General features: G+C 46.4%; 1 protein-coding gene across 1 annotated transcript; it reads right to left on the bottom strand.

The window, feature by feature from the left end:
- Positions 1–17,684: 17,684 nt before the first annotated feature.
- Positions 17,685–22,135, bottom strand: LOC136496617 (uncharacterized). The gene is made up of 3 exons (XM_066492344.1): positions 21,636–22,135; positions 20,098–20,246; positions 17,685–18,119 (listed from the first exon to the last, which is right to left on the bottom strand). Exons 1-3 carry the CDS (start codon positions 21,819–21,821, stop codon positions 17,981–17,983), a joined length of 474 nt encoding a protein of 157 aa, XP_066348441.1. The 5' UTR covers positions 21,822–22,135; the 3' UTR covers positions 17,685–17,980.
- Positions 22,136–22,672: the final 537 nt, after the last annotated feature.

Raw genomic sequence — 22,672 nt, 5'->3', positions numbered from 1 at the left:
CCCTTGGGGCTATAAATAGAAGTGGCCCTCGGCCATGGCTTGTGTGGAGCACCTCAAGGGACTTAGTGTCCATGCTTGTGAGTGCTTGGGAGCCTTCCATCACACATATACTTGATAGTGATCATTCGATTGTGTGAGTGAGCGATTCTAGTGCGATTGCATCGTGAGGTTGCATCGAGTGGCACTAGGTGATCGAGTTGCAAGCCGGTGGTGCTTGTTACTCTTGGAGGTTGCCACCTCCTAGACGGCTTGGTGGTGGTCTCCGTGGAAGCCCGCAAGAAGCTTGTGCGGCGCTTCGGAGAAGTGCTTGTGAGGGGCATTGTGCTCGCCCCGCGGGAGCCGCGAAGAGCAACTCTAGTAAAGCGTGTCATTGAGCTACCCTCACTCAAGGGGTAGGTTCTTGCGGCGCCCGATGTGCGGGCTTAGCGGGTGATGCTAATTAGCCGCCGAACCACCAAGTGAGCGGTCGACACAACGGGGACTAGCGTGTTGGCAAACACGTGAACCTCGGGAGAAAAATCATCGTGTCAACCTTATTCTTCCCGTTGGTTTGCATCCCCGTTACACAAGCTTGCGGTTACTTTCATATACATTAAGCTTGTGTTGTTGCTTTTGTAATTAGTTAGCTTGTGTAGCTTGCTAGTTACCTTCATGCTTGAGTAGCATAGAAGTAGCTCCCTTGCGTGGCTAATTTGGTTTGTGTAACCTTGTTAGTCACATTACTTAGTTTGTGTAGCTAAGTATTTGCGCTCTCGAATTAGACATTGGTTGCCTTGTTATTGAGCATTGCTAGTGAGCTTAGTTAGCTTTGTGCTTTTGCTTACTAGCATGTGTAGGAGCTTCCTTATCACTTAAAGTACTAGTGGCATAGGTTTGTGTAACCTTGCTCCTAGAATTGTTTAGGAGAGCTCTAGCTAGCCCGGCACCTTTGTTGCATAATTGTTATCTTTGCAAGGTGCTAGTGAACATATATAGTGGTGTATAGTCTTGGCTAGACCGATAGTTTTAATTCTGCATTTGTATCGGTTAGCCGACGCGATTAAGTTTTAGAAAAGACTATTCACCCCCCCCTCTAGTCGCCATCTCGACCCTTCAGTTGTTCGGTCCTGGCATCTTAAACTTGAGGTAGGTATAGTTGGGGACCGCCATGAACTTGGCATAGCATGGCCGCCCCAAGATGACATGGTAGGACCCTAGAAAGTCCACTACCTCAAAGGTGAGAACCTCCGAGCGGAAGTTGGCTCGGTCACCAAACATGACGGGTAGGTTGATCTGCCTGAGCGGGTGTGCCTACATCCCCGAGATCACGCCGTGGAAGGGAGAGCTTACTGGATGGAGCTCTGACCGGGGGATGCGCATGGTGTCGAGGGTGGCGACATAGAGAATGTTGAGGTCGTTGCCTCCATCCATCAGCACCTTGGTGAGGTGCTTCTTGCGGACAATAGGGTCAATGACGAGTGGGTAGCAACCCGGTATGGCGATGTGGGAAGGATGGTCCCTCTGCTCAAAAGTGATCGAAGATTCTAACCAGCTAAGGAAAGAGGGGATTGCCATTTCAGCGACGCATGCCTCTTTGTAGAGCACCTTATGATGGCGCTTGGAGTAGATGGCATTGGATCCCCCAAAGATCATGAGGCATTCCTCGGGGTCTAGAAAACTGTCATCATCCTTGCCTGTCGCGCCTCCTTTCTTAGCTACTGCCTCCCTGCCCTTTCCTTCCTTCAGCCCACCGACCTACCGTAGAAAGCACTTGAGGAGTTCACAGTCCTTGTGGAGGTGCTTAACAGGGTAGGCGTGGTTGGTGCACGGGCTCTCCATGAGCTTGTCAAAGTGGTCGGGCTGACCCTGCTCAGGCTGCTTGCCCGAATAATCGGTCGCGGTGACCAAAACGGGGTTGGTCGATCGGCGCCGATCCTTCTTGTTCTTTTTGCCCCTTTATGTGGAGGGGCCCTCATCTTGGTACTTGTGCTTATCCTTGCCCTTGTCCTAGCCTCCGCTAAAGACCGCTCCGACCGCCTCCTCGCCGAAGGTGTGGTTCATGGCGATATCGAGTAGGTCACGGGTGGCACGGGGCTTCCGACAGTCAAGCTTGTGGATCAAGGACTCACAGGTTGTCCTAGAGAGGAATGCATTGATGATGTCTGCGTCAATGACATCAGGAAGGGAGTTGCATCATTTTGAAAACCTACGGATGTAATCCTATAGGGACTCGTCGGGCTCCTGTAGGCAGCTCTTGAGGTCCTAGGAATTCTCAGGGCGGACATACATCCCCTAGAAATTCCCAATGAAGATCCTATTGAGGTCCACCCAGTCGTGGATGCTGTCAGGTGGGAGGAATTCAAGCCATGCTCAAACATGCTCCCCCACACAGATGGTGAGGTATTGAATGATGAAGTGGTCATCATCCACTCCTCCGGCTCGGCAGGCGAGCCGGAAGTCTTCGAGCCATATACCGGGATTTGTTTCCCCGGTGTATTTGATGATGTTGGTAGGTGGTCAGAAGCGCTATGGGAACAATGCTTTCTGGATGCGACGGCCAAAGGCCCATGGTCCCGGGCCGTCCGGGCTAGGACTTCGGTCGTCTGGTCGATGACCATACCTAGGGTGTGTTTTCCTGCTCCCCTCGATGGTCAGACCGGGCCCCATGCCGCCTGCTCTCACCGCCCCTTGATGGACGTCATCATCACGCCGGGCTTGATGCTGATTGTTGATGACGCTACGAGCATCACGGTTCGGCCTGAGCCATTCGTGCATAGGTGGTCGGTGTGAAGCGGGCATCGGGTCAGGCCGTGGTGCAGCTCCATCCTCCTGTTCCACGCCCAGTGACTGTAGTGGTGAGCGCATGGAGCGATTCGACTGGTATGCCCCATTCCCCCGGTAGGGGAAGAGGCCGCGAGCCGGTGTCACAACGTAGAGCTCTCTGCCTGTTGAACGGCGGCGGTTTCCACCAGCGCCCGGAGGTTCCGGTGGATCGCCTGTTCCAAGGGGTCGATAGGCTTGGGCAGGCCGTGCAGAAGCATCACCGCAGCGGCGATGTTCTGGCTAGCCCGAGCGAACTATGGGGGATCGTTTCCTCCGTCCATGGAGTTGCACTGGAGCTGACGGGCGTGACCTCGGGTGCCACTCGCCGGGTTACTCACATGTGGCGCAGCGTGGTGCGCCGAGCGCACCCGTGCAGGTGGTAGTTGGCTCTGCCACCTTTGTTGCAACTCTTCGTCGTGCTCCTGCACACGAGCGAGGGCCTTCGCATGAGGGTCCAGAGGGGTCTAAGTCTGTAGGGACTCCCCTACCACTAGCAGTGATCCCAGAGCGTCCGCCATAGCGCACTCCCAGGACAGAGGGTGGCTAGGTGCCATGACATCACTGATGTTGGAGTCGTCGCTTCAATCTCATCATCCAGGAGGTCGTGGAAAGAGGCGGGAGTGTAGCCCGCCATCCCCACGAATTCGGATGTGAGAGGGGGCGGCGTCAGCATCTTTCGGAGCCCCCACATGTACATGTCCACGGGGGATGCGAGGCCATAGGAGAACCGGTCGCATGGCGGTTGCGGTGGGGACAACAGGGTCCCTCCGGAGAGTCGGTGGAAGATATTAAATAGTGAGTAAAGAACAATATGTATGTTACTCATAGTGGAGTTTGAGCCCCGCATGGGCTCGGAGCGAAGCGTAGGCGTCTCGTCGTTGAGGTCACTGGGTGGCCCAAAGCCGACGGAGGGCGCTCCTCCTCCGACGAGCGCCAGGACAACTGCCTCCTCGTGAAGGCGAAGTACGCTGAGCTGGTCAGCGATGAAGTCCAGGCTTCCAAAGAGGAAGGTCTGGGATGGTTCAAAGACGGGAGGAACCCACATCACAACAGGTGGGAGCATGGGAAACTCCGGTGAGCTGAAGCGAATCGTATCGCTTGAGCCTATCATGATGAAGATGGCGGAAAGGTGGGCCATCCGATGACCAAAAGCATGAATGTACGGCGTCTTCCCCCACGGATGGCGTTAACTGTTAGTGCAGAAAGTGACCAACAAGTAAATATTTGTAGTTTTATCGTGCGTTGTGATCGGATGTGGCCTAGCACTCAATAACACAGGGTTTATACTGGTTCAGGCAATATGCCTTACATCCCGTTCTAGTCGGTCGGTGACTTTATTCCTAAGCCCAGGTGCTTAAAGTTTCCTGTGGGGTTACAAACGAGTAGGAATAAGAAGGGGTGTTCAAGGTTCGGTCAGGCTCCAAACTGAAGGGCCAAGAGTGACGGGAGCTCCAACATGCGCTAAGTATTGGAGCATACGCTCTGTGTAGCTTTTGAGTTCTAGAGCTATGGAACTGTTCAAGTGCTCAGAATGTCTAAAGCTTAGCAGAGAGAGAGTCGGAATGACCGTCCTCCTTTTAGGAGAGAGCGCATCCCCTTTTATAGGTGAAGGGGACGGCCTTACAAGTTAAGAGAGAGAGAGAGAGAAAGAGAGTGTGTGTACTTTCTAGTCTTGTTGCCCATACCATCGGGTACAAGACAGTTTTGTCAGCGCTCACAATACTATTGATGCCTAGATGCATGTAGCAGGCTCCATCGTGTTCTTATGGTATGGCAAATGTCGGTGCCTACCATACTGTAGGACAAATGTCGGCGCCCACAATACTATTCATGTTCTGACATGTCTGAAAGGTTGCAAAGCACCCTTCTGGCATAGCCTCGCGGTACTGTCCTGCAAGTGTGTAGGGTACGATCCTCAGTATTGCGGTTGACTTGAGCACCTTGCCTTATCTGCTTTGTCTGATTCTTGGGTCCTCACCGAGCGGACGTCCCCGGTCGGTCGTTCCCAGTTAGCTCCGACCGCGTCGGTCGAAGAAGAGCTGTAAGCTGAGGTTCGACGTATTCCTGGTCGAAAAAGCAGGTCAGAGCTGTCGGAAGCGAGCGTCGTCCCCTCCTTGGCCAGGCCTTCCGGTCAGAAAAGCGGGTCGGAGTCAAAAGCGAGTGTCGTCCCCTCCTTAACCAGGCCTTCCGGTCGGAAAAGCGCGTCGGAGTCGGAAGCGAGCGTCGTCCCCTTCTTGGCTAGGCCTTCCAGTCGGAGACTGGATCGCTCTTCCGGCCTGTTGTTAGGTATCTAGGCCTTCCCAGGAGTCGCGCGTCGTTGTAATGCCGTCTGTTGGGCCGAGTTTTTGCTAGAAAGCGGGTCCATCGGGGACCCTGGGTTCATGAACCTGGCACGTTATATTTGAATTATTCAAGGATATTATTTTTCTTGGCAAACAATATTCAAGGACATTCATATATATACTCTTGTTTCTTTCTTCTAAAACAAAGAATCATATATTTATAATTGATATGTAGTGAATAATGGATGCCACATTATGAGTTCATGAAACGACGGTGTGCATGTATATATCTATAACTATTGTGTGGTAAGGCAAATGTGGATGAACTTCAACAAGTCCTAAAATCATAACATTTTCAAGCCGACATCATTGTCCTCTTGTCCTCACAAAACCGTGGAGCTTTATTTTATGCAAAAAAATGTATGTTTACAAACAAATATAATTATGTCAACTAATATGGATCTACATATACTACTTTTTCCCAACAACAGATACAAAGCATAGATGAATATATTGTAGGCTAATTTAAAATTGGATGGTTTTGAGCTCTTCGAAATATCTTAAACTTAATTAATGTGGGAGTAAGATATACTCTCCCTCTGTCCATAATGTAATGCACATTTTGTTTTGAAAAACTCAAACTTCACAAAAAAATTAGAAAACATTAGTCAAATTATATTTATGTTTAGTATACAAAAGTTGCATGAATAGATTTGTATTTAAATTGATTTTATGTTGATGTCGACTTTGTTACATTGTCAATATATAGTATAAGAGAAATCAAATTAAGGACAAAATATACTTTGAAGATATTTTTAAATATGCCTTACATTAGTGTACTATGGTAGTGACATTGAAGAGCATTTTGCAGCTTATTTTAAGTGAGGTTGTTAGTGCCATTATAACTCAAGATAATGCTTATGATTTTTTTCCTTTTTATAAATACATGGATAACAAAACTTCATGAAATGCTTATGATTTAGGATTTAGAGATGATTATTTTTCATATTTTAGTTGTGTTTCATAAATATATCTATCATTGAGCCTTGAGCAAAGTTTTTTCTTTGTTCCTCTCATGTTCACTATACTCTTTATATATGTTGGGCCAACATGTGGCATAATTCTTCTTTTGCTTCTAAATTTGGCCTCTAGATGTCGCCACATAATTGTGGGGGCTTTGTGTTGAACTTTTATAATAACAAGTGTACTTGTCCTCTAAATGAAAAATGTGTGCAATTTAAAAGCGGATACTGGGGTGCATTGGATTTGTATTCCCATAAGCTATAATACATATAGGTAATTCAAAGTAGATGTTGACCATACTTTAGGTTAACTTACATAATGGAAAATATTAGTAATTTAGAAATATGTTAGAACCGGTTATTGTTTTCATTGATGATTAGCACACCAAATGTATGGTAGGATGTTTGGCATTTTGTGAGAATTTTTAGTGTTTCTGTATTTTTTTTTACCATGTTTCATGGGAGGGTTAATGTGGATGGCCTAAAATGTGTTAGCATTGTGATACTTTGGGTTAAAATTTTATAATGGAAAAGGTGGGTAATTAGACACAGGTTAGATATAATGATTATTTTTCAGTATTTAATAATGATTAAAGCCCCACCATATCAATGGTTAGATATTTTGTTCTATGTGATAATTCCTATCATTCCCTATCTCTTTTTTCGTTCTAGTTTGAAAATTAACATAAACTCTTTAAAAGGGTAGAGCTAATTAACAATAGTGAGATCAGATATAAGCTGCATCTCTAACCATATTGTTTGGACAAATTGAATTATGAGTTGTTTTTCATTTGGGGAATTGAACCTCAATGTAGTCGTGATAGTCATTTATTGAGGGATTGCCTCCATAAGCATTTTTAACACATTCTTTATGATTACATCGAGTAATTGTTATGAAAAGTAAGATGATGATGTATCAACTAAACTATGGCCCCGTTCGGCTTACCCCATATTCAATTTGTTCGGCTTCTTTTTCAGTCGGAACAGTGTTTTTCTCTCACAACAATTTAGCCAGAACAATATTTTTCAGCCAGTTTCGACCAAAATTCTGCCAGCCGAACGGGGCCATATTCATGAAACTAAACACCTGGAGTTATGGTCCAGCGCCACCCCATTGTTCAAACTGAAATAACACCTTTGATGGCTAAGGCCCGTTCGCTTCGCTGAAAAAAAACAAGTCGAAACACTGTTCCGACTGATTTATTGTGAGAAAAAAAACACTATTCCGACTAAAAACAAGCTAAAAACGGATTACAAGAGAAGCGAACAGGGGTATCTTGTGTAATGCTAACATGCACGATCGTACATACTACTTAGACCCTCTAATTTTGAAAAGATCAGCAGAAGAACCATCTCTGTCGCTCACTAAGTCCACGAACTGTACATGGAATTGAAGTGGGACTCAGAGTAGAATGCAAGATACCGAGGAAAATTAGGTCAACCACATGCACTTAACCCACTAACCAGGGCCATCTATCCATTGGACCAGCCAAGGTCACCACCGTGATTTGAACTAGCTAGCTAGGTGATTAATGTATTGGTGTGTTCCTGTAGGTTTGACGTCCGGCAGCGGCGACGGCGACGGCGCGGCCGGTGAAGCACCATACCAGCTCCACTGGTCCAGTTTCATCCCCACGGTGGCAGAGACACGCACGCCGGCGCAGGTGCGGGGGGCTCCCCTTCCCTTGGTGTGGAAGCTAGCGAGCCAGCTGGGTCGCGCGTGTGTGGGTGACCACCGTACCCTGGACGCGAAATGTTGCCAACCACCGTGCTATAGCAGCGCGGCGCGTAGTGTAGCAGCTGCGAATTTGGGATCAAGATCGGGGATCAGTCGAGCCAGTCCTGCGTCCTGTTCATTTGGCTTATAAGCCCATGCTTTTTCAGCACCGCCGGCCGGAGCACGCACCCACGTGCCGACATACCTGCCTGCTCCTGTTCGATCTCGATCGGCCCCCGTCGGAAAGCCACTCCGTGTGTAGTTGTACGCGTACTACTCGTATTCTCTAGTCACCAACGGTAGTACTAGATCGGAGTTCCTACTATAGTACAATACTGTACACATAACGCTTCTACATATGCGGACCGTACATGAAATGAAATGCATGCGAGTACTCCTAGGAGTACTAGATTCTCGGATAAACTGTCCGACAGAGTGGAGTGGCTACTGCTGCTGTCCGGGCAGGCGGGCAGGCTCCTTTTCGAGTTCTCAGTTTTCACCTGTCTGATCTTCTTGGGCCCCGAGCGAGCAGCGGCAGCACGACAGCAGCAGCTGGGATAGAACCCGAGTCGAAGTGCTGCTGCCCTGCCGCCTGCCGGCGCCGGGGGTTGGCCGGCTCGCTGCTCGCTCACGCTCACCATGGTTGGGACTTGCCGACTTGGCACTTGGGGAGGGGAAGGCCTGGGCGCCCGCAAATGCGGCCGCTCGGCATGTGGCACCATCCCGCGCGCACTAGTCCCCACTCCCCAGCGTGTGTTCGGCCGCGCGCCAACAGCGATCGGTGCGCCTACCCCTGCCGGCCCGCTGTGGCTCAGCTTCCGCGCGCCCCCGGTGAATTCTGAGTCGCAACGTCGCGAGCCGGCCGGTCAGTGAAGTACCAGCTGCCTACACGTAGCTAGGGACTGTTGGAGACACGTTCAGATCGATCGTGCAAGAGAACTTCAGTTCCACGGATCGGAGGTTACATTTACGCCTGTGGCTGAAAGGTTTTTGACCCATCCGTCCGCCGTAGATCTAGGGCCGGGCCACCATTCAATTCCCATGGAGGAAGCTGGGGGATCGAGGAATGCTCCAAGGCCCATCCCGGCATGTTGGTCGAATTCAATGCGGCAGCCCGGCCAATGGTTACGATCCGGTACGGCGACGGCGACGCATGATCGGGGCTCATCAATGCCCGCCCGCCGGCCGGCGAACAGCCATAACGAATTTGCAGAGCCGCAGAGGCCAAAGTACGTACGCTCACTTCTCATAAGTCAAAACAGAAGCGGCTTGCTGATATAGGAGTACACATCATCCTGCTCTCGTCTCCTTGGTGCTGATATATACAGAGCTCTACTAGTCCGTGTACAGGCCAGGACGTACGTACGTAGATGATTCTGACGTGGACATCCGGTGAGTTCCGTTCCGTGTGTTCTCAGTTTCTCATTGCTCACATCATCTTGCTTACGTACCACGCGCTTACGAAATAAAGGCATGTTGCCCGTGCCCGTGTCCCGTTCTCTTGTATTGTAGGAGTACATATGGACTCGCCTGCAGAAAGCAGCGGGAGACGATGATGGATGGCACTGGCTGCCGAGCGTGATTTCGTCGTGGTGACCGGTGAGGAGCACCTGGGATAGCATTTTCAACCGATGCGCATCTCATTCTCACCTGACCTGACCCCGGCGGCCGGAGTACTATGCTCGTGTCACCGCAATCTATGCGAGGAGGACCCAAGGCCAACGCCGGAAAGCACACTGCGCGCCCCATCCGTCCCGGTCGGCATTTGCATTGCAGCTCCACATGCCTTTCTCGGTAGGCGTAAGGCGTGGGTGGTCGTGGCAAGGCCCGTTAGCTGGTCCGAAAGAAAAACACTGTTTCGTTTAAAAAAAAAGTTAAATAAATAGAATATAGGGTAAGGCAAACGGTGCCAGACCTACTCTTTCGACTTGTTTCGTCAGACTCAAGCACTGGCGACTCAGACACTCAGTACGTACCCTAGCTGTTGCGCGCGGCTTGCAGTGCAGTGTTTGTTTTTTCCCTTGACCGTGGGCCGTGGCTAGCACAGCGTGACAAGTCTACCAGCAAGGTTGTCTGTCCATTAAAATATCGACCACGCCTTTGTTTCAGGCGACCACGAGAACTGTTGGAGTTTGCTTGCTGAGGATATTCTACACCAGAGTCAGAGTGGGAACAAAGGTAGTAATAAAGCCGCATGCTGGAACAGTAGCCCAAGGTTCTCCAGGGCCTCGTGCTCGACTATTCGACTGGTAGCTACGGAGACAACATGCGTTGCATTTGTGTTATAGGAAGCATTTGCATCCAAGACGTAGTAATCAGGCGGTTGGCCACGGAATTCTCGCTCACAAACTAAAACACATGAATAGTAAAAACGTAGGATTGAAGTTGCATTCACCTGCAATCCAACACAAATTAAAAATGTAGAAAAGCTTCTAATCAAGCATCTGGATACAACACATGAGAAACACATGAATTAGAAGAGAGATAGACACAAGAGAGTTTTCAAGAGGTTGGACCTTGTTAGATTTCCTCTAGAATTTCTGCTATGGAATGCCGTCCGACTATCATCATTTTGTGCGCATGAAATCAGAGAGGTAACACACAAGATACAAATTTATAATGGTTCTGGTAAGAGGGTACCCTACATCTTGTGGATAATACTTCTCTTGTGTCGTGTGTTTGGGTTTACATGGGCGTTGATGGATTTATTGAGGGTTTCGGATATGGTAGTAGGAACCAGGAGAGAGAGGAAGTCTTAGACTTCGCCATAGCTTTTTGATCTGATGATAGCTAACACTTTCTTCCGTAAGAGATAGTCCCATTTAGTGACCTTTAATAGCGGCCAGTACTTTTGTCAAATCGACTTTGTCCTTACAAGAAGGAGGGATAAAACGAACATGCACGGACTGTAAGGTGATACCTAGAGAATATGTGGTCACTCAACACAAGCTGGTGGTGGCTGACTTCCGCTTTCTGGTGCAAGCTCGTCGGAACAAACAAGCTAGGGTTGCTAGAACGAAGTGGTGGAAATTAGAAGGGGAGGCATCAAAGGTATTTAAGGAGAAGATCATTGAAGAGGGTCCTTGGAATGATGAAGGCGATGCAAACAACATGTGGGAGAAGATGGCAACATGAGTTCGAAAGGTTGCTTCAGAGGTGCTTGGAGTGACCAAAGGGAGCGGATGCGACTCGAAAGACACTTGGTGGTGGAATGAAGATGTGCAAAAGGCTATTAAGGAAAAGAAGGAGTGTTGTAAGCGCATGTATCATGACAGGTGTGCAAACAAAATAGAGAAGTACAAGGTGGCAAAGAAGACTGCAAAACGAGCGGTGAGTGAGGCAAAGGGGCGGGCCTATGAGGACCTTTACCGATGTTTGAGTACGAAGGAATGAGAGAAGGACATTTATAGGATGGCTAGGGCTCACGATAGGAAGACAAGGGACTTCAACCAAGTCAAGTGCATAAAGGATGAGAGGAAGCAACTCTCGGTGAAGGAGAATGAGATCAGACATAGATGGCAAGAGTATTTTGATAAATTGTTCAATGGTGAGAATGAGAACACCACCATTCAGCTGGACGACTCGTTTGATGACACTAACAAGCGCTTTGTGCGGAGAATTCAAGAATCGGAGGTTAGAGAAGCCTTGAAAAGGATGAAAGTGGGCAAAGCGATGGGCCTTGATGGTATCCCAATCAAGGTGTGAAGATGTCTCGATGATATAGCTATAGTATAGCTAACTAAGATGTTCAACAATATCTTTCGATCGAACAAGATGCCTGAGGAGTGGAGAAGAAGCAAATTGGTACCAATCTACAAGAACAAGGGAGATATCCAAAGTTGTACTAATTATCGGGGAATTAAGTTGATGAGCCATACTATGAAGTTATAGGAGAGAGTCATCGAGCAGCGTCTGAGAGGAACGACGCAAATATCAGCAAACCAATTTGGTTTCATGCCTGGAAGGTCAACCACAGAAGCAATCTTCTTAATAAGACAGGTTATGGAGCGGTTTAGAGAGTAGAAGAAGGACCTCTACTTGGTTTTCATTGACTTGGAGAAGGCTTATGACAAGATACCAAGAAATATTATGTGGTGGGCTTTGGACAAACATAAAGTGCCATCAAAGTACATGACCCTCATCAAGGATATGTACAACAATGTTGTGACTAGTGTTCGAACAAACTATGGTAGCACATATTACTTCCCGATTAAAATTGGACTCCATCAAGGGTCAGCCTTAAGCCTGTATCTCTTTGCCTTGATAATGGATGAGGTTACCAGGAACATACAAGGGGATATCCCTTGTTGTATGTTGTTCACCGATGATGTAGTGTTAGTGGACGAAAGTCAGGCGGGAGTAAATAGGAAACTAGAGTTATGGCGGCAGACACTTGAGTCTAAAGGTTTTAAATTGAGCATAACTAAAACAGGATACATGAGATGCGACTTTGGCGGAGCTACACAGGAGGAGGGAGATGTGAGTTTGGAAGGTCAAGTAGTGCCTAAGAAGGATACCTTTCGGTATCTAAGATTGATGCTATAGAGGGATGAAGATATTGATGTGGATGTTAGCCATAAAATCCAAAGTAGGGTGGATCAAGTGGTGACAAGCTTCTAGCATTCTCTGTGACAAGAGGGCATCACAAAAGCTAAAAGGTAAGTTTTATAGAATGGCCGGCTATGTTGTATGGAGCAGAATGTTGGCCTACAAAGATTCGACGTACACGTTCAACAACTGAGTGTTGCATAAATGCGTATGTTGCGATGGATTTATGGTCACACAAGAATGGACCGAGTTCAGAATGATGATATACGTGATCGCCTAGGGGTAGCACCAATTGAAGAAAAGCTTGTCCAGCATCGGTTGAGGTGGTTTGGCCATATCCAAAGGAGACCTCCAGAGACACCAGTGTATTATGGAGCCCTAAGCCAAGCTAATAATATGAGAAGAGGTAGAGGAAGACCGAAATTAACATAAGGGGAGGCAATAAAAAGAGATTTAAAAGCTTGGGATATACCTAGAGATCTATGTTTGAATAGGAGTGCTTGGAAAAACAGATATTAAAGTGCCTGAACCGTGACTTGGGGCTCTTGGTGGGTTTCAACTGTAGCCTACCCCAACTTGTTTGGGACTGAAAGGCTATGCTGCTGCTGTTGTTGTTGTTGTTGTTGTGAATCTAAGGAATAGCATGAAGTCTGCAACATCATTTGTTGTTGCATCGACATTTATCTCTTGCATCTCTGAACAAGCGTTAATTTTGTTTGATTACTGATCAGTGCGAACAAATAGTACAATCAATATTTTATCTTTAAGTTCATAGTTTGTGTGATTTGCTTATTTGTATATGAGTGGAAAAACCATTCCACTTTCAAGCTACACGTGGTATGTCTCCAACTTTTCTATAATAATGCAATCATACTAAAAGTTATTTGCCAATTTAATTTCTAGAAAATTAGGTTTTTAGTTTGACACAACCAGCCTTTGCTAAAATTAATTTCTGATGTCATTCTATAGGATTGTAAGTTCTACCAAAATTACCATGGTTTGTTCTGCTGGTTATGTGCAGTTCAGCCTGATTGACTGACACTGATATATTTGTAGCACTGGGGTGAGTCTTGTTTCTATCTATGTGCTATTCTAAATTGACACTGGCATATCTATTGGTTTGCTGATCAAAACGTCTTTCTTTGATGCAGTAATAATGGGAATATAGTACTTCTATCTCTGCCCAGCAATCTAATGGAAGTGCTTGTATGTTTTAGAGTACTGGTTTCAGATCTTCTTGATAAATAGATGGTATTTTTTTAGAATCCTTGCTCAAAACTGACTTATCCCATATTCATATTGATTTTTAGGTAGCACCTTTTCGACAGCAAGCCAATTGAAGTTCTCGTATGTTTGTTTATTTAGGATCCTTAGAGATGAAATGTTTATGTGCAAATTTAGATGTTATGAGAGCTTAGATCTAAAATGGTCATCCACAAAACCAAATGATTGTGAGCTAGGTCAATTTGTACTTTGATGTTCAATATGACTGTTGTGGATATGCTAATACATGAATAAATCAATGTTTGTTTATACGATTGGTGTATCTTATGAGTTGCGATGCATGTTAATGCAGTGATAATTTGGCACAAATTTGTTATTTTTTTGTCAATGTGGTTTGGATTTGGGCTGGTTATAGGAGACAGACAACTAATCCATGACGAACAAAAAATACAATCAGTGATGGTCCATTTTGGTCCAGCAAATGTACGCGAGATACATGACGTTTTTTTCCGATCGTCATGGTGAGTTAACTGTGACGCATTTTCACTTGCTGTGACTAAAGTAAACCGTCATGTATAAGAGTATTTTTTGTAGTGCTTATCTCCCAATGACATGGATACTAGGGCCCAAATATATCAGCAACTGAACCATTTCTAAATGATTTTTTATTTTAGGATGCTCAATCCTTTGTTCCAAATGGCGACATAGGAAAAGATCCTATAGATTTACAATCCTATAAAATTCCTTCAAAATCTTATGTTCTAAAGGAGCCTTAGGCTTTGTTGTGCACACAAGATTATTGAAATACGGAATTAGAAAAATTATTGGACTAAATGTCGTAACATTTTAAATCTTATAGGATTTAGAACTACTGAAAGTTTAAGAAGCTTTCGCAAGCAACATTGGAAAAACATATAAAGCAAAACAACAAGGTTGGACCTGCTATTGACCGAAGGAAACATAGAGGAACCCTCTAGGGACCTCATAGGATAGGGATGGAATCCTTCAAAATTCCTATGTTTGTCTTCCGTTCCAAAAGAGGCCTTAGTTAATTACTATTGCACTGTTTATAGTAATATTTTTATACTAACTTTTCCTAATATATGTAATTAAATTGTATGTTATACCATTAACTAACCCCTAAGACTAATGATTTTACAAGCAACTTCTATTTTTCTCTGTGTTGCAAAATCAGGAATAATAAACAATCTAAAGATGCATTAACCACACTCATGGCCCCACGAGCACCTAGGGCAAGCTTAGCGGGCTAAGGATGGCCCGATACCCAAGTCGATATAGCCCACATGCCAACCAAGGCCACCTTAAAGAAGCTTCCTAGTCATCTTTAAAGGTCTCCCCCTCCACCCACCGACACACCCACACACAACCGCGGATCCAGAAACCGGACACGAGGGAGGCTAAATAACAGAGTGCTAAATCTCACTACCTATACACGTAGTCTAGTAAATGTAATAATATAAAAAAAAGAACACAATTAACAATATAACATTGTATAGATAGAAAATACTGTAGCAAAGAAAGAGCATCGAATGACCAAAATTTTATATAAGTCTGCGATTGACCAAAATGCGGAGGCGGCAACGGGCGGATGGGGCACGGACACACGGTCGCTCTTCCTCGCTCGAGACGGGGCGTCGGCCGACGTCCTGCCTCCTGCGCGTCAGCGCGTGCGCGGCCGGCGGCGCCAAAGTCGCGGTCACGGGGACGGGCCAGGGCGAGGCGGTCACGGGGACGGGCCAGGGCGAGTCGCGAGTCCAGACAGCAGGGGGAAGGTGCGGGGGCCGCTCTACTCGGGGGTGGGGCGCTGCAGCCGGCAGCGGCTGGCGTTAGGATTCACTGGTAGTCGTGGGCTGGGCTGGAAGATTCTGCTCCCTGAATTGAGCCCACAGGGGCAGTCCACACACATCGAAGAAGGGAAGGCAGAAATAGCATGTGTGGTAGCTAGTATAGGCGGAGCTAGCTGGGTGGACATGTGGTCCATGGATCACACTAAAATTTAGTAAAGGTTAAATTATAGTAGATGGCCTTTCTAAAATCATGAAAATTATATATGAATCACTCTATAATTTGGTTTTACGTCTAAAATGGACCATCCTTGCTCTAGATCCTAGCTACGCCACTAAAGCTAGTGTCGTTCTTTGCACCCGCTAGGGTTTTCTCCATTACTCTCTATAGATTCATAATAGACCTACATTCGAGGAGGCCTTGGAGGCGCCGTACCAACCAGACAGTCGTGAGGAAGCCCTTCACTATAGGTGTGTTTGGTTGCGTTTCTCCAGCAAGCCTGGCTAAAAAAATAAGCCAGGCTTGAGATAGACTATTCAAGTCAATGCAACCTGGCAGTGTTTGGTTGTCATGTGCTCCTTAAGCCTAGATAAGCTAGTTTTATCTGTGTTGTTACCTCTTCTCTACGGTGACCTTACCTCCATCACCTTCGTCTTCTTTGTTCATCTCGTCACAAAATCCATCCATGAGAACAAGAGAAGAACAAGTTCATTTCGACAGTGGCGGCCGATTCGCCGTGAGGTGCCCGCCGACGAGGCCGCGAAGGAGGACGACTAGATGCAGGCCCTCGCCAACGCTGGCTCCCAAGCCTACAGATCTTCGCAGCTATTGGTCGGAGGCTAGGTGGATGACCATCGGGGGAGGTCGGAGGTCGGAGGCCCCTGTAGATCTGTTAGCGAAGTCGGAGGCGAGGCGGGTTGCGAGGTCGGAGGCGTGGTGGAAGACGCCGGCCGGTGGCACCTCCTCGGAGGCTACGTCGGTCCTCCGAGCCGAACGCTCCTCCAAGCCTCGCCGGTGAGGAGCAGCGCATCAATGGCGGCCGGCGGGGAGCAGCTCGAGTACGAAGAAGATGGAGGGGCCACGGCGTGCGTCTGCGCGACAGCGAAGAGGAAGTGGAGTGGCGGTGCGTGGATGCGCGAGAGCGAGGAGGAGCGGCGTCCGTGCGAGTCCCCATGCGAGAGGTGACGCGAAGCGAGCGTGGAGGTGAGGGGAGCGCTGGGCCGCTGGCTCAAGCCTGGCTAGGCGAAAACGCCCACTCCCACCATTTCCGGCAAGCCTGGCTAAGTGCCCATGAGGCCATGAGTGGCTTGCTGGGGCCTTGCTTGGAGGCCTATTCAGGCAACCAAACAGACCCAAGTTGGCTCCGTGGAGCCTGGTCAGGGGGGGTAAGCCAGGGAACCAAACTGGTCCTATGAGGCTATACGAAGCCAATGTTGTTGATGAAGAACCATCAATATGCTGGTGACTTCGTCAATCTCGAGGATTTGCTAGCTTAATCTTCAAAGATGCTTGTAGGGGTAGGGTTCGCGTACCTGTGTTCACAGGATTGAGTGTGTGTGCGTTGGGAGTGGAAAAAAAATGTGTTGTGAAGCATCGCTATTTACTTCATCTAGGTACAAGGAGTCATGCCACTAGTCAATCTCCCTATATGGTTGATCGTCTTAAGCTCCAAGCATATGCTAGATTAGCCTTCGAGGTGTAATCATGATGACATCTACATGTACCAGTTTACTGGTATTTGAGCTATATTCTTGCGTTTTCAAAAAAAAAAAAAAACTATATTATTGCAATCTTTATAACCTCTGATTGTGCTATGTGTTGTTCATGTGCTTTGCTTTTTATCATCTAGTTTCTAGGACTACATGCATAGCTGTGATCCAAGTCTATAAAAATTGCGCTGGCATTACTTTTCTGTCTTGCTTGTTCAATTCTCGGAGGGGTACAATTCCGGCATAGCTGCATCTAGATGAGCTCTATCAACCATGGAACGTGAAGCTAACACATCTTGCAAAAGCAATAGAGTGATAAGAGTAGGCATTTATTCGTAGAGTACATTGTAGATCGGAAAGTGTGATAGGCTGGCCCATGGATGTCGAACCCTTGGGGGCAGAGGAGGGAACAGGTCGAAAGGACGTTTGGTTCAAATACGGTAGTGTTTTACAATCTCAAATTACCAGTGAATATTTTGTGCAAGAGAATATTGTGTTACCTGACTTCATGTATCATGTAAGAGAATATTTGGTGTTACCTCACCTTACCAATCATCCTTCAACTGACTTCATGTAAGAGAATATTTTGTGTCACCTCTACCAGCCATGATTCCGTCATGTAACGATGGGTTATTGCCTCTTGGCAAAGAGCAGATCTGTACATGTATCAATTGCCAAATTCTTGCTTGCCAACATATAGCAACATTACGAATCTAAACATGTCATCTGTACAATGATTACATTTCATCTACAAACAGATCTCAAACACTACTCACTGGTACTCTGGCGCAGCAGTTTAGAGCTAGGTGCAACACATCCCGTGATCCAAATGAAACATACCGTGTATACCTGTCTACCATGGCACCATGCTTAGCTTCCAGCATTGATCCCAAAAATCCGAACCTTGTGCATGTTTGGTAGTTTGGCAACAACCAGCACGGTGACTGCTAGGGTGTTAAGGAAGAGCATAGGATGCTGATAGTCTGTGGTGTGGGAAGCTATGAGGTACCTGCCGAACAGAGCAATCATCCCTATATTAGTGCCACAGTCCATTCCGTCTCTCTGACATAAAATTAGATTGTGTGCGTGTGGGGGTGCAGGGTGGAAAACTGCTACTCCATGTATTATTGAAAATTCTATAACCTTTTCTTTTGAATAAGTGAAATTCCATGACTTATGCACATCAGGTCACTCAAGCAAAGAGAATTGAACTTCAGAAAATTACCATGCTATGTTAACTCATGTGAAGTCACTAGGCAGGCAAAACATATCAGCAAGACAGTGTCAAATTCCAAATTGATACTAGTTATTGTCCTAAACTCAAACCTGCCATCTTAACTAAGGGGACACAATGAACATAGATGCATCACAACTAATGTACTAATATTTAAATAATCATGATTCTAGTGGCAGTTACATATTTCTAAAGCATATGCTAGAACTTAGAACCAAAGAAACAACTAAATTTATTATTGGTTGGTCTGCTTCCAGCCTTACACCATTGGAACGGGAAAGACATGGGAAATAGAACTTCAGACCTTTTTGTTTTGCAAAAAGAGAGCAGCCTACTAAAGATAATACTCCCATAGCTAATGCTACCTTGCCACTTTTTAAACACAAATTGTTAAGAGTGCCTTACAAACTATCATGGTTGTTCATCATTCAAAACAGGAGAAAATCATGTGGGTCAATTTAGTCTACATTGACACTAACACATAACTTGACTTGAAAGGAAATGCTTGGTGTCAGAAGACAAACATGGAAAGGTCAGACTTCTACATTTGCAACAAAAGCAAATGACACATGCAACAAAAATTACTTGGTAGTAGGCATGACAAAATCCAATTGGAACACTGCTACACTGCTGATGGTACTTGTACAATCAAAATGAAAATATACAGTGCATGCTATCTCTTTTTTTTTAAAAAAAAACAAACAAACTAGAGGTTATGGCAGATATGATTTGTCCATTGTAACTTGTGTCACTGCACTTGTTGAATGAACCAAGTGATCTTGGACCATAATATATTGCAGATACGATCTACTTTGGCAATTCTCAAAGCCCAACACTGAATTCAAGATAAGGAGGTAGACCTCTTTTAATGAAAAAATGTTTCTTTATTCTTTAATCTAGAAAATGAAGAGAAACAAGGCATATCTACATTCATAAGAGACAGGCATTAGGGAGTTCTGGGCTGCACTACAATCAAACATGGCACACCATGGTGTATTTACTAATGACAGGCAGTTTATGTCCAAGATTCAAGAGGATGCCACAATCAGTTGTGGCAGTCTACTTTCAAGATGATAGTTCAGTAAATCTCCCACTTCACAGATATAGAGATTTAGTTCAAACAAGATACATTGTTTTAATAAGGGAGATTTTCTGATACCCACATCTAAAAGTTTGAATCCAGTCATCTAATGGAATAGAATGAGATCCCTTTCCACAAGCATATATGAAGCAAAATAGAACTTATGTCATACAAACTGTAAAGCAATTTGAAGAAAATACAATTAAAGAGCACAGGCCTTTCCCTTCACCCAGTGCCCTTCCAAATTATAAGACGTTTTGGCTTTTCTAGATACATTGCTTTTATTATGTATCTAGACATGGTGTATATTGAAGTGCATAGCAAAATCTAGGTATCTAGAAAAGCCAAAACGTCTTATAATTTGGAATGGAGTACAAGGGACCACAACAAATTACTTCGAACAGAAATATATTCTTAGTTAAATGGTTACTAACCAATACATAGTCCATACCATCATATGATATGACAATGTTAATTAAAAACACATCAACATCAGTGCTAAGGGAAAATCACTAGCCTATGTTTTTTTTTTTAAAAAAAAGAACCATTTATTGGCTATAAATAACATTCGCCACTCATATATGCATCAATGTATTAATTTCATGCAATAAGGCCATCATAGTGTTTTTACGTGTATAAATGGAAGCGCATTTGCAAGAGATAAGCCCTTACAGAACGACAGGAACTGCAGTCAGAAACTTTCGGTTGCGTGTAAGCTGTTTGCCATTGTCCATTTGTTCCCACCATGTCAATGTGTTATACATCCCCTGGTCATCAGCAAATGGGGTCCCCTTCTTCCAGTGGAAAAAATGATAGGTGATCTGAAACAAATATTCAATGAGGCAAGTAATAGAAATGAAAAAAAAAAATCTGGCTGATGACAGATCAAGAAACTTGCCAAACTGTAACCTTACTCGGCTAAGCAAATACAAATATAATTCTACTGTAATCATACACTGCTTGGAAAATCAAAATGTAATTCCATTTTCATAGTGTAAATTGTTTATTTGTCTGCTGTTGTACATGAACCATCAAAACTAAGTATTCTGCAGGGCATTGTTAGTTTCAGTACCAATGCATGTATCAAGTCCAAATCATACCGTAATATTACCTTCGGACTCTTGATTTTGCAAATGCAGATCAATAATAATAAGAAACATAATGCTCGCGGTGCCACTTTTGGTGTGCCAGTGACACCTCATTAAGCCTGGAAACAAGACGTTCCCATTCTACTACCATGAGTCCATGACAAATGCGATAACCACACAAAGATTCAGATAACTGAAACACTCACTCCATCAGACTGTAACAAAAGGAACATTGGGCAGCTATGTGAACTCTGAAGTCTGAACTAAGGCACCTAGGGCATATATAACTAAAAAGATCACTAACTGAAACTTGAAAGGACCATAGGATGGCAATACACACTCTGTTCCTGCCAAATCATTTGTGGAACTATGAGCTGCCACTACAATGCAAACAGACCTTGGCTGCTGACCAGGCCACTGTTACGCACCCTAGTATTATTTGCCTGTAATTGGCCTCAGAGGAGCAAACCACTGCCTAAATTATCTTCAGTAATGCATAACCTCGAATGAATATTTAGCAGTTTAGGAATCCCAAAGTTGAAGGGCGGGCCTGGTGCAAGCGGTAGAGTCTTACCGCCTGTGACCGGAAGGTCCTGTGTTCGAGTCGCGGTCTCCTCGCATTGCACAGGCGAGGGTAAGGCTTGCCACTAACACCCTTCCCCGTACCCTGCACTGAGCGGGAGCTCTCTGCACTGGGGACGCCCTTTAGGAATCCCAAAGTTAACGTTGCAAAAGGGATGAAATGCAGGTAAGCATAAAGGTCTGTAATCCCATCCAACACATATAGCAACAGCTACAGGTTAGAACTTAGAACTCATGATGTAGATGACCAAGCGTGGAGCCATTTCCTAGGAGTAAGATGGGCTCCAGTAAGATGCTAGAGCAACCCAACATTTAGCTAGTGGGAACAGCCGAAACCATCAGGAAATTTAAGCTAGGGAAGGAATTCATAGCCGCCACACGGCAGCATCCGGACACGAGCTATCGAACAAGCTAGTCGCTACAACAGGCGGCGGACCTCAGATCCACGGGCGCGGCCCAAGCCAACGAGCAACCACAATCCCCATGGCAGACAGGAGGACGATAGCAAGGGGAACAGAAGGAGAATGTCGCCGTACGTACCGCGAAGTGACCGAGGTTGACGAGCGTCCACGCCGTGCCGGGCGCGCACCCGAAGACGGAGAGGACGAGGATCCAGCAGAAGAAGAGGATGAGGATGTAGGTGGTCCAGACCCCGGGGTACATGAACCACTCCGTGTTCCTGTTCAGATCCGGGGGCGGCACCGCCTGCACGTACAGCTTCGCCATCGAATCACCCTGCCGCCCCTCTCTGCTTCTCAGGCTCGACTCTCCCCGTCGGCTGCGTGCTGTGCTGCGGTCTGGGAGGGAGACGGCCGGCCTCGGGGCCGATTTATAAGGACGACGGGCGCCTCGGCCGTGCCGCCCTGGTCAGAGCGGTGGAGGAGGAAGATTCAAAGATGGGGGCGAAAAAGTATTGCGAGGCGGGCGGGCGGGCGACCGACGGGGCGAGGGAGGGTGAGCGGACGGGGAAGGCCGGAGGAGGGGAGGCGAGACGGTTGGCCGCTGCAGGAGGGAGAGGAGACGGTGGAAACGCGACCGCGACCGCCACCACCACCGCCACCGATCGGGTCAAACGCGACGGACGGGGGGCGGGCCGTGGGTGCTGAGGGAAGCAGCTGGGCTGCTAGCGGGCCGTCCGGCCTGTGAGCTCGTGGTCGCTTCGCGCTGTTTGCAAGTTGCAAACTTTGGTTTCCTTTCTCCGTTTCGTTTTTTTTTTTTGAAGGGCCGTTTCGTTTTGTTTTGGAAAAATTACTATAGGGTCGAAAATTCTGGTTACCGTTCATGTTTTTTTTTACAACAAGTTACTGTACCGTTCATGGTTGGTAGGGCGTTTAGGAGCTGACCTCCGAATGGAGATGATGAGATGAACACGGCACGATGGGTTCAGGGGGAAAACCAAACGGGCAGGCATGAACCTTTAAGGCTCCATCGCTATTTTCTTGGTCCTATTAATCCATTTTCTAAGGGCCATGATCTCCACGGATTAGTGGCGTTGGTTGTGCTGCAGCTTCACCAGGTGGACGTTCTTTGCAACTGCTGCCATCTGCAACGCGTGTTCGTTATTTAAGGGCAAGAAG

Source organism: Miscanthus floridulus, chromosome 12 (genome assembly GCF_019320115.1).
Source record: "Miscanthus floridulus cultivar M001 chromosome 12, ASM1932011v1, whole genome shotgun sequence".
NCBI lineage: Eukaryota > Viridiplantae > Streptophyta > Magnoliopsida > Poales > Poaceae > Miscanthus > Miscanthus floridulus.
Note: the sequence above shows the minus strand (reverse complement) of the source record. Positions and strands in the feature narration are given on the sequence as shown.

What these genes read in the sequence shown, in the direction of transcription:
- LOC136496617 (XM_066492344.1), bottom strand. Translation starts at nt 21,821, where the DNA reads ATGGCGAAGCTGTACGTGCAGGCGGTGCCGCCCCCGGATCTGAACAGG. An exon ending in TCAACCTCGGTCACTTCGCG is followed by an intron (nt 20,247 to 21,635) that starts GTACGTACGGCG and finishes TATTTGTTTCAG; the next exon opens with ATCACCTATCATTTTTTCCA. An exon ending in ACTGCAGTTCCTGTCGTTCT is followed by an intron (nt 18,120 to 20,097) that starts GTAAGGGCTTAT and finishes TCTGTTCGGCAG; the next exon opens with GTACCTCATAGCTTCCCACA.